The sequence below is a fragment of the Cygnus olor genome, chromosome 8, assembly GCF_009769625.2.
Source record: "Cygnus olor isolate bCygOlo1 chromosome 8, bCygOlo1.pri.v2, whole genome shotgun sequence".
Classification (NCBI taxonomy): domain Eukaryota; kingdom Metazoa; phylum Chordata; class Aves; order Anseriformes; family Anatidae; genus Cygnus; species Cygnus olor.
Window position 1 is genome coordinate 11,422,224 of NC_049176.1, and position 15,848 is coordinate 11,438,071.

Genomic DNA, 15,848 nt, shown 5'->3' on the forward strand with positions numbered 1-15,848 from the left:
GGACCTTCCAAGCCACCTATAAGCATGCTCATCAACTGAATGAATGACTTGTCTCCACTTTAAAGGCAAGTTGTTTTAAAGTTTGAGCATGATATATTTAATAAAGCAAGTCTGACAAAACCAAAAGAAGTTTCTGTTCAAAATTTAAAGTACTTTCTGCACTCTCTGAACAGGACTATATATATAAAATTGAAAACCTGAATTAGGGCACAAAGAAAAAAAAATCAGGAAGCAGTGACATCACCCTTTAATTAAACAAAAAAAAAGCTTTAAATAAAAGCCAAGTGCACAACTTAAATGACAAGCCTCATTAACATATGTTCTCTAAAACAGAGCAGTGCACCCATGCACAGTTCCTTGAAAGCATGCTCGTTAGTTGAGAAAACAAATAAATTGCACAAAGACCCCTGCCCCGTATTTGAGCATTAAAAAGGCTAGCCACTCACACCACCTTCAGAGTAAACTGTCTGTATTGCAACAAATGTAAATGTTACTGAGAACAGAGAAGTTCAGCAAGCTAAGTATCTCTTGGCATTTTTTGCAGTAAAAAACAAACTGTTTAATAGACTGGAGACGCATATGCTGTTAGGACAAAAACGTATTTAATATTTTTACTGATGTGGGGCTCCAGAGGTGAGTATCCAGCATCTAAGCTAGCTGGCTTGCTCCTTCAACAGCTATGTTTACAGAACTCGTTTAAGCAACTCCTTAATACTGCACTCGTGAAATTGTCTCTCTTGCTGCACATTTTTGTCACATAGTGCAGTAAGCATTACCAATCAACATAACTATAAAATTTGAGTGGTTTAATTGCACAGAATTTCACCGGCAAAAATAAATATTATATACAGATTTTTCTAACCACTGTTTTTGTTTTCCTATGCACGACCTAAGCATCTACCACAGGCTGTAGTCAGATGAGAAGTAACGTGTTAATGTAGCAGCTTTGATGCTAATCCCCAAATTAATCCCCCCCCAATGCCACACAGTCTTCATACTATAAGAAAATTATTCTTTTCAATTTAGTATAATTGCATGAGTCTACCTGCTTTCATTTTCCTGTTTTCCCTGATGTCTGTTAATTTCATTAAGTGTTTTTAAAACAAGTAACTCATGTGTATGAGTTAGTCCAGTAGGGTACACACCAGAGTTGTTCAATTAACAAAACTGTCCCAAGATGACACAACTGATCCAAATCAGCCTCCCATGAAAGGAAAGAAGAACAACTCACACGAGAAGTGAAACAGGAGACCAAAACTTAGGAGGAAGGTTAACAATTATTGATAGAGATGTAGAGGAATTTAAAAAAGAAAAAACACCACTACTGTTCCAATTCTATTCAGTCGGCAGCAATTCGACTTCACTGAGAGAAGACTTAGCACAAAAAATGCTGAGTATGTGTTCAAATCCATCCAAAAGGTATTACCAACCCAATCAAGCTATTCATCAGGAATAAGGCCTGTGCTTATAAAACCCAAGGAGTTGAAGAAGGCGCAGTAAAAGTCTTCTAAACTCTGATGTAATAGCAAGTTATAATCAGTTTGTTTCTGCTGCAGGTTCTCTTTCTTTCTGAAAGTTTTTGAAGCATCCTATAGTAGCTTACAGAAGCAGTACAGTACTTAACATGTAGGGAAAAACAGGCTTGCTGTAGTTTCTTTCTTTCCTCACACCCCACCATGTTCTATGGCCTGCAATATCCTCAGCCGCTTTTCTCCTTGATCCAGCTGTTCTTATTCCTTAAGTGACTAGTTTTTGGGTGATGCGCATAGACACACACCAAACTAAATGCACCTTTTGTACTACATTCTTGTTCCACACTGTCCTATGGTAATACATTTGGAAACACGTGCTAAAGAACTGATGAAATAAAGCTGGAAAAGCATGAGGAAATAATCTTTTTGGTCCTTCTTATAAACCTTATAACTTAACTTAAGAAATGTATCAGGCCACTGTTAGCTTGACGAGATGGCCCCAGTTCAACACATTTGACTTTAAACTCATTCTCTGAACAAAAAGTAAATTTGTAACATTTCTAAAAAATGAATAAACTTTTGTTCAACACAACATGCTGCTCATGTGGGTGGGCGAGGGGAGTAAGCAAATCAATTTCTGAGTTACATTCAGAAACATCAGAATTAAGTTAATTCTGATCTGAGCATATTTTAACAGTCAGTTGTCCCAGCACTAACCTGTATGAAGCCAACGGTTCACGAAATTCCACACGGTTGCTTTTCTTCACATTGCTTTCAAGGGTTGTCGCTCGAAGAGGGCTGCGTGAGGACTTCTCCTTGCTTGATTTAGTTTGGCTGGAGGACCGGGAAGCTGGAGCAGAAACCAGAAAATCGTCTATATATGCCGATCTCCTCTCCACAAGGAGAAAACTTTCAGGGATGAACAATTAAGCAAAAAGTTTTGGGGGGTGAGCAAGCAGCAGAATAGCATCTGAAGTACTCCCTTTCTCTTTCAACAATTTGATCACAGGAACTAGAAACAAGCTAGCACATGCTTGAAGCAATGATATTTAAAGAGAGAAAATAATTCTTAAACATTAATTAGAAGTAATTAAACCTATGGATGCTGGTGGTGCTGCCACTAGAGGTCAGTCTGCCACACGCACTGTAGAAAAACCAGCATTACCAGGATGTTCTAAAAAGTTGATGTTAAAACAAAATAAAGTATCAGATCAGCACTCATACAGGGTATAAGAGTTGACAAAGACTAAAAATATAAACAGCTTCTCCAGTGTAAACATAGGCATATACAACTGTTATCCAAAGACCCTCATGAAGTATCTGGATGCGACAAGCAGTCACAGCAACGGGCGAGTCCTGTCACTCCCTACAGCCAGATGACTATGTTAGCACACCTTCTTTCCCAAGCTAAGAAAACATTAGTTTCTCCTGGGCAATTAGTCTTTCATCAGTAAAGATTATAATCAGGAGACAACTTGGGTGCATGAAGGAAGGGGGGAAAAAAAAAACAAGTCTTCCCAGAATGCAGTGGCTTTACCCTGCCTTGCATGCTATATCCTAAATAATACATACCCTTTCTGCTTATTTTCCTGCTTGCGCTAGCAGAGGGCTTCTTGGCATCCATGACAGAATCAAACACAGCTGTGCTGGTGGGAGCTATTTCCAACTTGTTCTCTATATGACGTAGCTAGAATTTGAAGATAATACATGTAAGAATAGTTTTCAATTTTTAAACCACAAGTATTTTCTCCTAATGTGACAATTTTTTCCTCATTTTTCATGAAGAATAAAACTTCAGGCAAAAGCAACTTTCACAATGCTCATGCTGCAAAACTGGCCTTATGACCAGAAACTGTAAGATTGATAAGATTTATTTAAAAAGATTAAATTAGGTTTTGCTGCATAGTTTTGTTTCCATAGGTAGGCTGTTGTGAAGAAATTAATAACAACATGCCATTCAGAGTCTTAACATAGCGTCAATGAAGTATTAATTCCACTTGGAATATGTTCTATAATGCTCTTTTCAGAAAGAGAGCATGATACAGGATTTCACAAGTAAAACCCCACACTGATGCTCAGCTATTTAAAGTGACGAGGCTCTGGAAAAGAGCTGAATTCCCCCCAAACTCAAGCTGTTTGGCTTTACTGAAGTCAGTTTCTTAAAAAATACAGTGCAATTTCTCAAGCACCTAAGTTCCCACTGAAAGACAGCAATTCTAATGCTCAAAGTAAGTTGAAAAATTATGAAACACACTGGTAGAGCCCCAGTTTTTTTCAAAATTAAAAAATAAAATAAAATAGAACTCCGCATTTTCTTAGATAGAAAGTAAAGTAATACTACACTTGAGACTTAGCAGGTAGCACTATACTCAAGACTAAGCTTGTTGTGACAAAAATTTCTTCTATTGCATGTGGAAAACATTTTCCAAAATAGAGGACTGTTCAACATGCATGTACTCCAACCACATGCTCAATTTTCAACTCGTCTAACAGCAAATCACTGAGTAAAATAACATTTAGTTAAAGCTATTGCAAAAGCTGATTTGAAAAGAGGTAAGAAAAAGAGTAAGTACTTACAGCAGCCTTAGTCTGAGAAAAAGTAGCCCGTGCTGCAGTTGGATCTTGGAGAGCAGAAACAAATAAATACATTTCTTATTAGTAAATGGAAAATAACGAAAGAAAACATCGCTTCAAAACAATTTTCCTTGGCTCACTAATCAAGTTCTTTAAATGACTCAATTCCAGCCTGTCAATATCCTCGGTGAGAGGCTGTTATCAGCCAAGATTCATCTTAACAGAGCAATAAAGTATTTAATGTCAAATGTAATGAGTTCAGAAGGTTAGGTTGAATGCATTATTACACTTGGAACCAAAACTACCATTCATTATAGAAGATGTTTAAAAGATAACGTAAAGACAGTTATCTACCCCAACACAAATATCTTACATTTTCCTATTACACTACAGGTTAACTACTTTTTTGTTGTTTTGGTTTTTGTTGTTGTTTCTCTCCCCTCCTTTCTTCTCCAGTAAACTGAGCACGAATACATGGTCACTGAAAGACTACTCAAAAAACTTTTAACACGTGAATTTTGAATAAGAACCCTTTTGAACTCTACACCCTACAAACAAAAGAGAAGTAATGCTTGTGAAGAGCAAACAGGAGGCACTAATCAACTCTCAACCTTAACAGATAGCATGAACTCTACGCACAACCAAGGTCAGTAGGATACAGTAGTACTTTCCTCTAAAACTATTTACGTCTTCAGTTCCTTTCTTTCAAGAAAAAAAAATCTAATGGTTTACAAACACAATGTGCAAAACCTTAATGTGGATAGGAGCCATGGAGGATAGTAGTATTAGAAAGTTAAAAAATAAAAATAAGAGTCTCCTTACAGTAAAAAAAACAAAACTGCCAGTTTCATTTCAGGTAAGATTCAACAACACCAAGGAATAGGAGGGATAGGGAAGTAGCACAGAAAAGACTTTGCTTCGTCCTTGAAAGACAGGACTTCGTGTCTACAGAACACCTCAGTCTCACAATGTATGTAATTTGAAAAGAAACTGAAGCTACCTCAAGAGACAATCAACAATAATGTCCTCTTACAGATAAAATATTCATCTGTTTCTACTTTTAAAATAATTTCTGGCATTCAGTTTTGTCATAGTGGCGATCATATGCTTGATCTTGAACCACAGACTTAACATGTGACTCAGCTGCTCTCCCAGACAAGAACCTTCTTCCTCTTACGGATGGCAGTATACTCACCCCCTCCCTAAATTACAGGCTAATCAGGACGGTAAAAAGCTAACTGGATTCCTCCAACTCAGGGCGACGTGAACACTGCCAGTCATCTTAGTGGTGATGTACTGCTGCTTTTCAACAGCCTTTAGCTCTTTACCACTTTGGAACTGAGCAAGAGAATCAGGAGTAGCTGCCTCTCAGGCACTTCTTTCAAGATACTACAGTTCCCAATTTCTGTTCCTGCACTGCTCCCCCTCTACAACAGTCCAAAAAAAAAAAAAATCTGTCTCTGTGCTATCTTGGCAACTGTACGACAGGCTGGCAATTCTTACTCCAGATCAGCAAATACTCTGCAGATCAGAGTACAAAACTGCTACCTCTGCAGAAAGGAAGCTGTGTAACACATGGCCTTGGCTTCCACATTGAGGCAGAAGAATGCTGTCTATAAAAACTCCACAACATTTCAAAGCAGTCATGATAAAACATCTTTTAGAATAAAGCAATGAAGTAAAATAAAAATCCGTACCTCTGGTAGAATCCTTGGCTTGGTTATGCCTTGGACTTTGTAGAGGCACCTCATTTGACTTGTTGGTCCACATCATGTCAATTTCTCTAAAAAAAAAATAAAAAAAATTCACATAAAAATCAAAGGTCATATGCTAAAGATCATATGATCTTGATCACTAGGACGGATAGTCACCTTATACGATTTCAAACCCGCATCATGAACAAAATCAGAAATTCAGTAGCAAACTACAAATCTGTTTACAGCCTGCAGTTGTTCAGAAACCACATAATTCTCTAGATAAAGAGGGTTTTGTTTTTGTTTTCTTTACTTGTTGCAAATAAGAGTGAACTTGATAAAAAAGAAACTCAGAAGTCATCCAATTCAGACCACAGCAGTAAGTATTCCCGCAAAGCCAACAGAAGATGACAATGCTGAAATACTGAACTTGAAGGGGAAACAGAGGCAATACAGCTTGAACCTATAAAGGTTTGAGGAGAATACTCAGTTCTGCCAATGCCAGACGAGTGTGTCACTTGTCCCTGTTGAAGACAGAACAGAACCCCACAGCAGGACACTACAACCAGCAAAAAATAAAAAGACAGGTAATTTATGGAAATAGTTATTTCTTATTGTTTTCACTGCAAAAGATGGCAGATTCTGCTTTTAGGACAGGTGCTGCAGAGCTCGTTCATGCAGACCCACAGCTTGGAGTCTCACGTCACTCATGCTGCAAAGCATGCTACTGCCTGGCCCTGGAAATCATCTCAGTTATCTTCTCCACCACTGGAACAAAGAAGTGTTGTGCTAGAGAAGTAGAAAGCGAACATTAATAAAAGTGCAGGAATTTTCCATAAAGAACCAAGTTTGAGAGCTGCTGCACATGTCATATCATACCATTATCAGGTTTCTGGCCCAAACAGAAATGTGACAAAACCGTCACGTTACCAATAGGTAAATTTAGCATAAGAGAACTTCTGGACAAGAAACCATTTCTTAAGGGATTTCATTATCACTCCTCAAGTAATGACTTGGGATTTATTCTTATCCTTTGAATTGCCAATATATTTAAGAGAACTTATCCAGGACTAGAATTGTTCTCATTATTATAAACACACAACCCTATGTAGCCTATTTTATTATGGCCTGTGAATGCAGTATTGTAATATACCCTATGTATTCCTAAATTCTTCAAGGAGAGTGCTGGATTTATAAAAATGTGTGGAATTATTCATTGTGTCTTTCAGCCTGACACTCGAGCAAAGGCTGCCAGCCCTTTACCTGTGCTAAGCAGAGCACAAGTCGGGCTGAAGCAGCAAACCCGCCTTGTGAACACCTCAGTGCTACTGATCACTCCCCGCTCTGTGCTGATGCTCAGCAGTACTGCTGCAGTGCCTCAGTTCCGAACATTGCGCTGCTCTACAAAAGGCTCCTCAGCTTCTTACTGTAAAAGCCAGGGAGCGATCACATAGCACCCTGCTGTATTTTCCTAACAAATACCTGCAGTGCCAGCCCCAGGTCTACGGTCAGCCTCTCACTGGTTTCAGCGCAGCCTGCTGAGCTCCACCAAGCTGTTTTGCTTAACTCAGGTTGCTGCTGTTTGGGGGGGAGACGAAAGAAAAAAAGAAACACAACATCGAACTGAGAACTCCGGAGCTGTCTACAGTTTCAGGAAGCCAACGCTGCAGTAGTTTTCATACGCAACGTAATTCATAGCTATAAAGGTTTGGTCTTTAGATGTCCCTCTCTCCTCCTTTGCAGGGAAGAATTTATTAACTTTTCAAGATCTACCTACAAGCGATGTTGATTCTCACCATCTGAATTGCTAAAGATTAATAAAACAACTTCTTTCTAAGCAAGTACTCGTGTAAGTCAATGCCCTGCCCCTGCCAGAAGTTAAACGAGCCAGCAGGCTCTTCAATGCTACCAAGAGTGCAGCCAAGGGGCCTGGGAGAAAAAAAGAAAATAAAGATACAGTTGGCAATCTATTTATAGGATTTATTTACAAGTTAAACATTGAAATGCTCTGAAATTAATATTAACCATAGAATAATACTGGGAAGTTTAAACTATTTTTGAAAACACATAGTACATCAACACAAAAAACGTCCCACGAACAACTTTAAGAACAAAGAACTTTAAGAACATTGTAAAAATTGCATTCTGAAATGACTGCTTCAAAAAAATATATATATTTTTTTTTCTAAACTGAACGATCCATCATCATTTAACACATAACTTAAAAGAAGGAGATTGGGGGTTGGACAAAAAGCAGCTCAACAACTGAAATTCCAAAGAACTTGTGGAAGCCAAAGGTTATCTGCAGGCTGGATAAGGCCATGAGGATCTTAAAGGTTTGTGACGAAAGGTAGGAGACCGCAGATTCAGCAAACCTGATCTCCTGGTTATCTGACTGCCTGCCTGCCCAGGTTCACTGCACGCTGCTTTGCCCAGTCTGGTTGAGCGAACGGCGAAGGTGCAAACCCCACCGTGCTCTGACATTTCAAGCCCACGCCACGGGCCCCTCTCCTCTTTACTCATTTGTCCACGGCAGAAAATCCTACATGTAAGGAGGTGCAGCAGCACTGCTGCAGATGAGCACATTAAGTGGGAACCAGCAAGAAAAGGCTATAATCTGAACTTCTGCAAGAAAAAAATAAAATAAAAATCACCACTCTCTTCCACAAAGGCAGTTCCTACGGGAAGCCAAACTGAAGACTGATGGACCAGAAAGAGCATGAGATGGCACCAGAAAGGAGGAAACAGAAACGAACAGAAGCACATGGCCAAATAAAAAAAAAAAAAAGAAAAACGAGCATTGTATTTACTACACATACCAAGGATGGCATTGAGCAGCGGGTAACAAAATAACAAGTCAATATAGTAAGAGAGCAGCATTTGTGAAAAGAAAGGGCAATGCGAGAATAGAACATACTTGGCAAAGGTTCTCAAAAAATGTCAAGAGATAAAAACCAGGACTAGGAAAAGAGACAGGAAAGCATCCATAAAAAACAAAATGAGAAAGAGAATGGAGAAAAAGACAGGTATGACAGAGAAATGGAACAAGCTTGTGAAGAACCAGCAGAAAGCAGCAAAAAGGAAGAAAAGGAACCGGTACAGTGGTCTCATTGTGCAGTTTTTCAAGTATCCTCAGTAATTTATTTTTTTTTCTTGGTAGCACAACCTCAAGCAAAAGAGGAAATTCAGAAGTCATGACACCGAAATAAGGAAACAGGAGAGGAAACTGAATCATACGGATTCAGAGAAGGCAGAGACTGTGACCAGGAGGCTGCTCACGGTTTTTGTTAACATTTAGTGGTTATGCGAAACGCCAAAAAAAAGCACGGTGTGCAGAGGGAACACTGCTCCTCAGGACTCTGTTTCTCATTACAACACAAGGGATGCCAAATGAAAACGAATCACACAAAAGAAAAAGATGAAGCTTTGCTAAGGGTAGGGAAGGAAACAAATGATTAATATTGACTTCTGAGGGATGTTCTTAAATGTTTAAGCCTGTTAAAAGGGGTTTTGTTACAGCCTGGGAATACATGAGGCTAGCACTTGATGCAGGTTAAGCCACCACAAAGCTGCGGTGCCAACAGAAGAGCCATCTGCCTTTCCTCATCCCTTGCTCTTTCTTACCTTGTTCAGGCAGAAAGCCGATGGGATTCTGTGGTAAAGTGAAGTGGACTGCGAATATGGCAAGGACTGGAAGTAGCTTTTTGGTTCTTTTTTGCTGTTTTAGCCGTGTTGCACCACAAGTTCCATCCTCAGGCAAGCAGAAGGAAAGGAAAGGAAGCCTTGGGGAACATGATCGATCCCCCAGTCCCGTACCGGTGTGTGACGCACAGCATAACCTGCACCCGTCACCCGAGGGCAAAGGCTCGAAGCTGCTATTGCCTTTCCCTCGAGGAGCGGGAGCGGGGCTGGTGGCACTGCCACCACCTCCTCCTTGCTGTGGAGACACCACTGGAGCTCAAGCACACGTGGGGAGGCCGCGCAGCCAGCTCCAGCGTGTCCCACCGCACCCGAGCGTCGCACAGCGCCCGCAACACGGCCACAGGGAAAACGCACGCAGACACGAAGGTCTTAGGGACATTCTTCCTGTTGGCAAAGTATTTTAAGTTTTCCGTTACAAATAATGGAAAGCTGACTTCGGAATCCCGAAGCCCAGCCAGCTGTGGATTGCTGGTAGTAATGGACGGGCACAGGTGGACACGCACAGTCAGACCCCACTCACACTGCTTTGCTGAGCCAGCCTGCTGAAAGGGAGGGAATTGCTATTTAAAGATGCCAGAAACACTTTCCACGTCTCCTTAAATTCTGCAGAAAACAGTTTCTAGTGACATGCTGGAGTCTGCAATACAAATACCTTTACCTACTCATTTTTCTGGAATCTGAGCTTTTACCATATTGCATTACCCCAAATAAACAGGAGCTCAAAATAGCCATAATACATTGTTCTAAGACTTGGTTATTCTTGTATCAAAGTAACATTAAAAAAAAAAAAGCCTCAATATCTGTTGAGAAAACTCTCTCTCTCAAGGCAATTTGATGCTAGTGATTTACTGACCTTCCTTGGGACTGGGGACAAGTTCCAGTGCAACAATCTACAAATAAAATTTATGTAACAAATAATAACAACGAACTACAGCCTGCTCTGCACAACCAGTTGGGTCCTCCCGCTGCCTTCTCTCAGTGCTCATTTATGTAATACGCCTTTAAATGAAACGTATTTCAGGGACTGTGGCTCTAGAAGGACGCTAATAATTCAATGCCCAAGTCCAACCCCAACCGGTCCATGCTTCACAAACGCAAACTTCATCTCAGCACTTCCCCACCATACCACCTCTGAGCCTGCAACTTCTGCTTCGCTCCTCCCAAATGACTTCAGTCCAAAAGTTGGGGATTTTTCTTCTCGGGATTTTTCAGTTGTGCTGTAGTACACAATCAATGTGTTCAAACCATCCAGGGTGGCTGTTCAGGTGGTTCTGCCTGGTATTTAATCTGCCCTGCTGCTGCTATTACTCAACTCAGGAATATTTTACTGGTCCAGACTGCACTGCACCCCGTGAGTGAGGGCACGTATAAAGATAACAATTACTTGAAGTCGATGCAAGACAACGCTGACAATAACCAGCACTGCCCAAGGAGCTTGCACATCTTAGCTGCTGAAGTAAACATAAAAAGTAAAATTTTATAAAACATTCCGTATTTTGTCTTGCAGTGCAAACAGTAAATATACCGAAAGATCTCTCGCATTCTGCTTCTTATGGCTTTGGAAAGTACTGATTAAAAACAACACCCCAGAAGATTTTAAAAGTTATGTATAGATGACATTTGATCTGTCTTAAACTAGAAAAACATTTAAACATTTAAAAAGCTTTTAGGGATATTAAAGCAGTTGTAAAAAAGAGCGCAGTCAAGATGTAACACACATTTGCAGATAGAAAAGCAGCAAAAAATGTCAAAGCACATGTCGCTACCTCTAACCATTAACCAGTAAGATAAATGGTATCAACAGTCCCACATCCATCAAACACCAGAAAATAGAGCTGAAAAATAGGAACATGTTGCATGAGCTCCAAGACGAAACCACTGACATCAGCCAGCTACTAAATTTGCATCCAAACTACACTGAAGATTCCTCTATAAATGAAACCTTACTGAACGGCTCTGTCCAAGTATAAGCTGAGGATGGATATTTACAACACACTCCTGCTGGCAGAAGATATGGCAGCTTGCAAAAGCATCCCTGCTTCATCACAGGCGATGTTACAGCAGCGGCTGGAAGTAAAAAATGGATCAGTAGTTTAACCAAAAGTAAAACGCACTGTACGTCTTACTCTGCTGCATCACATGCTAGGAGGTGCTCTGAGGAAATCTACTGAAACGAATGTTGTGACAGCTAGCATAACTTGATTCATTGTTCGTGAAGAATCAGAGTACAAAGGCACAGACAATGCACCATTTATTAAGGAGATGCACACAAGGCTTTGCCTATCCATTCAGGAGTTCTGTATTGCCTTTGACTACAAAGATCTCTGCGTTTATGACAGAGAAGGAAAGAAGCAACACATCCTACTTTCAAGAACGATAAAACACTCCTGCATTTGTTGCCTTGGCCTTCGTAACACAAGTTCACTCATTTCATCTCCAGTGACTGTAAACTGCATGTTGGAAGATCTCACCCCTTGCAGCCCAGAATAAATCCATTCAGCAGAATAAACTCAACTTCTTCAACAAGCCCTGCCTCCGAAAGGCCAGCGTCCTGCACCCTTCATCCCACAAGGAACACTCCACCGAGACAGTCTTCTTAGACTTCATAGGCAGCTCCTTTGGCTGAGTACAACAACCAGACCTGCCAATTTTGAGAGTGTACAATACAACTTGCAATCTTCAACAATACCAAGGACACGTGAGCAGAGCAGCAACTTCACCTGCGGCTGTGTCAGCTGCAGATCGATCACCGTGTTCTTCAGCGCATCACTGAAGTGCATGAAAACTTCAGGGAAAGTCACTTTGTCAAGTCTGATGCCTTTGCTCCGAAACTGCATTCAGAAGCATAATGTCTCAATAACAACATTTCAGAGGTCAAAAAAGCCAACACCAAAGCAAACAAACAGCAAACTCAAAGTAAACAAACTAAAAAAAAAAAACACAACCAAACAGCTACACACAAGCTGAAGAGTGGCCACCAGCACACTGCCTCTGACCTGGCAATGCAATGACTGGCACTAGGGCTGACCTGAGATGACTTTTTCTTGAACTTGTTAAAAAAAAAAACAATAAAATATTCTCTCCTATTTAAATAATTACTATTCCATCCCATGAAATGCTTTAAGAGTCTGAATACTAAATCCAGATTTTTCTGTTTTAGTGTGACACTTCCACCTGCTGTATTTTCCTACCAGCAAACGTAACACATCACATTAACGTAAGCAGGAAACTTCGGAGAAAAAGATCTGGGTTTTTGTTTTAAACTTGGGCACCTTTTTGCCCTGGATCACACTTTGTGTGAAATCTTGTCCTCAGTGAGCCTGTTCTTACAAAGCTAAAATGCAGCCAGAATCTGTTAGCATTCGGTAAGTTTCAATTGACTCCTATAATTGATTAATTAATTTATTTGCTCTGTTCTTTCTGCAGCATATTGACAAAGGTTTCAGACGTACGCATACAAGTAATTTTTATCCTCGACAGAGTAGTTTAGTAGTTTAGGTCTATTACATCATTAGAACAATGATACACAGATCTTCCACGCACTTACGTCTACAGATAAATATTACATTCAGACATTCTGATCCAGCCTAATACAGCAACTGTACCAGGAAAGTTCTCTCTCGACTCTCAACTTCTGTTACCATAGTTATACCACTGTATTTCTTCTCATTAGCACAGTGTATGCTGGTTTACATAGCACAAATCGTATTGGCCTCAGTACATCAGCAGCACATTTTAAACAACGCTGCTGTACTGATTAAAAAGAAAGTCATCTTACTCCTTCTGTGAATTTATAAATTACAACTGAGCAAATTTAGTAACTTGACGACGATGAAGGAACACATATATTTCTCCCTAGTAATCTTGCTGCTCCTCTGTGGTAGATGCAATGCTCATCTGACTGCATGATGAGCCAGTTCGACTCACTAACCCAGCAGAAAATTATTCACTTTTTTGTTGTTGTTGTTGTTGGGTTAGTTTTCTACCAGTTTAGCAGACTGAAGCAGATTGCTGCATGGTCGATGCCAGCACAGCTTAAAGTGGGGAAAGAGAAGCAGCAGCAAAACATTACGCTCGCACACCTCACACTGCGCAGCTTCGCTTAACTGCCATGGACACGGTACTATAAAACAGAGATCTTTGTGCACCAACACTTCAACTGGTACCAAGCGTGCCTAACTTCAAAGATGTAAACAGGACTGCAGCCTCAGCCGAGCACCCAAAGTCAAGCAGAATAATCACATCAATGGCTTTACCTTCAGGTGTCTGATACAACAAACCTGTCTCAGCAGAAACCAGCAGTTAGTCCAGCAGAGAGGCGTGAGAAAATGCTAAACGTACTTTATAACTGAGTCGCCAGAAGTTGACTCTTTAGAGTAGAAGATGCTGCAGTTTCAAGATTGGGCTCCTATCCATTATTTAGTTCACAAAGAATAATTCTATCATGGTGGCACACGTCACTGACAAAGTTATTCCGAGACCTGAAAGACACTTCCCACATTAGGGCTGTTTATATTGGTAAAGCCTTCCCTGTGTTCCAGCGACAAAATTGAGCTATGCAATAGCTTCGTAAAACAAATACGTGCAGACAAAATGATTTATAATTTATAAACCATGTTTCTTCCAGTTCCCACCACACCTAGCCTAGGGAGCGTATCACGAGACCTAATCCAATCAGCAGTAAAGTTTCCACAGTACCCTGGCCCGGTGCAGAAATGTGTCATGCTATAGAAATTAAGTTGCTCCATTTAGTGGATGCAGCATACCTTTGTTTAAGGTAGCGTCACTCACAGAAACTGAAGCCTTCAACAGTTTACAGTGTTAGCGTGGCCACACCCTCTGTTTTATTTAATTAACCGAAGCATTACCTAATGAAACTGTTGTAGCAATCAGAACTACGCGGAACAGTGAGCAGTTTGTATAACCGAACCTGGCCAGGCTGACAGCACGCTGAGCTCACCAGCCACCCACCGAGCGCCCCACTGGCCGCAGCTCCGTGCGCGTTTGGGCCACGCTTTTGGTGGCAGCGGGCTCTCGAGCCAGCCTTCGAGCCTGTACACTCCGCAGCCCCGCGAAGGAGTTTCAGACGACCAAAGCACAGCACTGACCGGTCAAGTTGTCAAATTTCATCCCCGAGATACCGGGGAGTTCACCTGTTCTGCTCTGAAACCTCGGCGAGCAGGCACGCAGCGTGCCAGGAGACGCCTGGTTGCTGAGATACAGCTTCCATCCTAAGGCAGGCAGCGACCAACTGTTCCCGGCGTCTGCATCAACAGGAGGCATCGCATCAAACCCCATTCGGAGGGGGAAATAAAAATAATAATAATAAAAAAAAAGCCGCGGTCACACTAGTCTAAAACTCTTGATGCTAACGACTGTCACGAATAAAGGCAGAAGGCGCAGGGGAGGTAGCGGGCAGAGCCGGCCCTGTCCTCCCGCAGCCCTGCCCGAGCCTTTGGGCTGCCAAGGCGCTGCCACGGGCCCGGCACGGCCCGGAGGCACCGGGGGCACCGGGTGCGGGCCCGGAGAGCGGCTGAGGCAGGCGGCGAGCCCGGCTCGGGGCACGAAGCGGCTCCGAGCGGTTCTCCCAGCGAAGGGAAAGGCACCGAGGAACCCCCCCGCCCGCTCCCCCCACAAAACGAAGCAGAAATAAAGCGGACAGACCCAGCGGGGAGCCAGCGGAGGCCGAGCGCGGTGACAGCCGGCAGGGCCGCCAGCCCAGCCCGGCCCGGCCCGGCCCGCAGAGTCCCCGCCAGCCCAGCCCGGCCCCCGCCGCCGGCCCCGCCCCGGCTCCACCTCGCCCGGCGCCCCGGCCCCCGGCGGGGCCGCAGCGAGGCCTGGGGCCGCTCCCGGCGCCTCCTCACCTGGCGACGGCGGCTGCTGATCGACGCCCGCCGCCGCGGGGGCAGGTCCCGGGGCATGCCGCGGGAGCGGAGGGAAGGGCGGCGGGAGCGGGCGGCGCCCCGAGCTCGGCTCCGCTGCCCGCCGTCGCGCGGTGCCTCAGCGCCGCCGGCCGGCCGCCATTACCGGCCCGCGCCTCACACGGAGCGGCGGCGGCGGCGGCGAGAGCGGGAGCTGCCGGGCAAGTCTCGCGAGAACCGGCCGGCCGCCGACCTCCCCAAGATGGCGGCGCCGCGCCGCTCCGCTCGCCTCCCTCCCTTCCTCGCCGCCATGTTGTGTGCGGCGGGGCCTGCCAGGCCCGCTTCGCCAGGCCTACCTCGGCCGGGGCCCGGGCGCCCCGCCTCAGAGTCGCCCTCGTCCCGGGTCCTCCTCGCGGCTTCTCGCCTCCTTTTCCCCGGCCTCGCTGCCTCAGCCCACGTACGAGCGTTGCGGCAACGAGAGCAGCGGCAGGGCCGGGTGTCCGGGTTTTGGTGCAAGGAGAGCGCTTCGCAATGCTTGTTAGCTT

General features: G+C 43.2%; 1 protein-coding gene across 13 annotated transcripts in view; it reads right to left on the reverse strand.

Moving 5' to 3' along the window:
• CEP350 (centrosomal protein 350) overlaps positions 1-15,848 on the reverse strand; it is a 74,589-nt gene that overhangs the window by 56,980 nt on the left and 1,761 nt on the right. For 4 of the 13 annotated variants that reach the window (XM_040566026.1, XM_040566025.1, XM_040566024.1 and 1 more), the window contains exons 1-5: positions 14,596-15,023; positions 5,744-5,829; positions 4,050-4,093; positions 3,045-3,159; positions 2,190-2,322 (exon numbers count right to left, since the gene is read on the reverse strand). In XM_040566026.1, coding sequence (XP_040421960.1) covers positions 2,190-2,322; positions 3,045-3,159; positions 4,050-4,093; positions 5,744-5,829; positions 14,596-14,672 — 455 coding nt within the window. In that variant the 5' untranslated portion in view covers positions 14,673-15,023. Of the gene's footprint in view, positions 1-2,189; positions 2,323-3,044; positions 3,160-4,049; positions 4,094-5,743; positions 5,832-14,595; positions 15,024-15,106; positions 15,179-15,293; positions 15,630-15,659; positions 15,783-15,848 lie in introns of those variants that run through there. The other 9 variants (XM_040566036.1, XM_040566033.1, XM_040566032.1 and 6 more) reach the window with 6 other exon arrangements.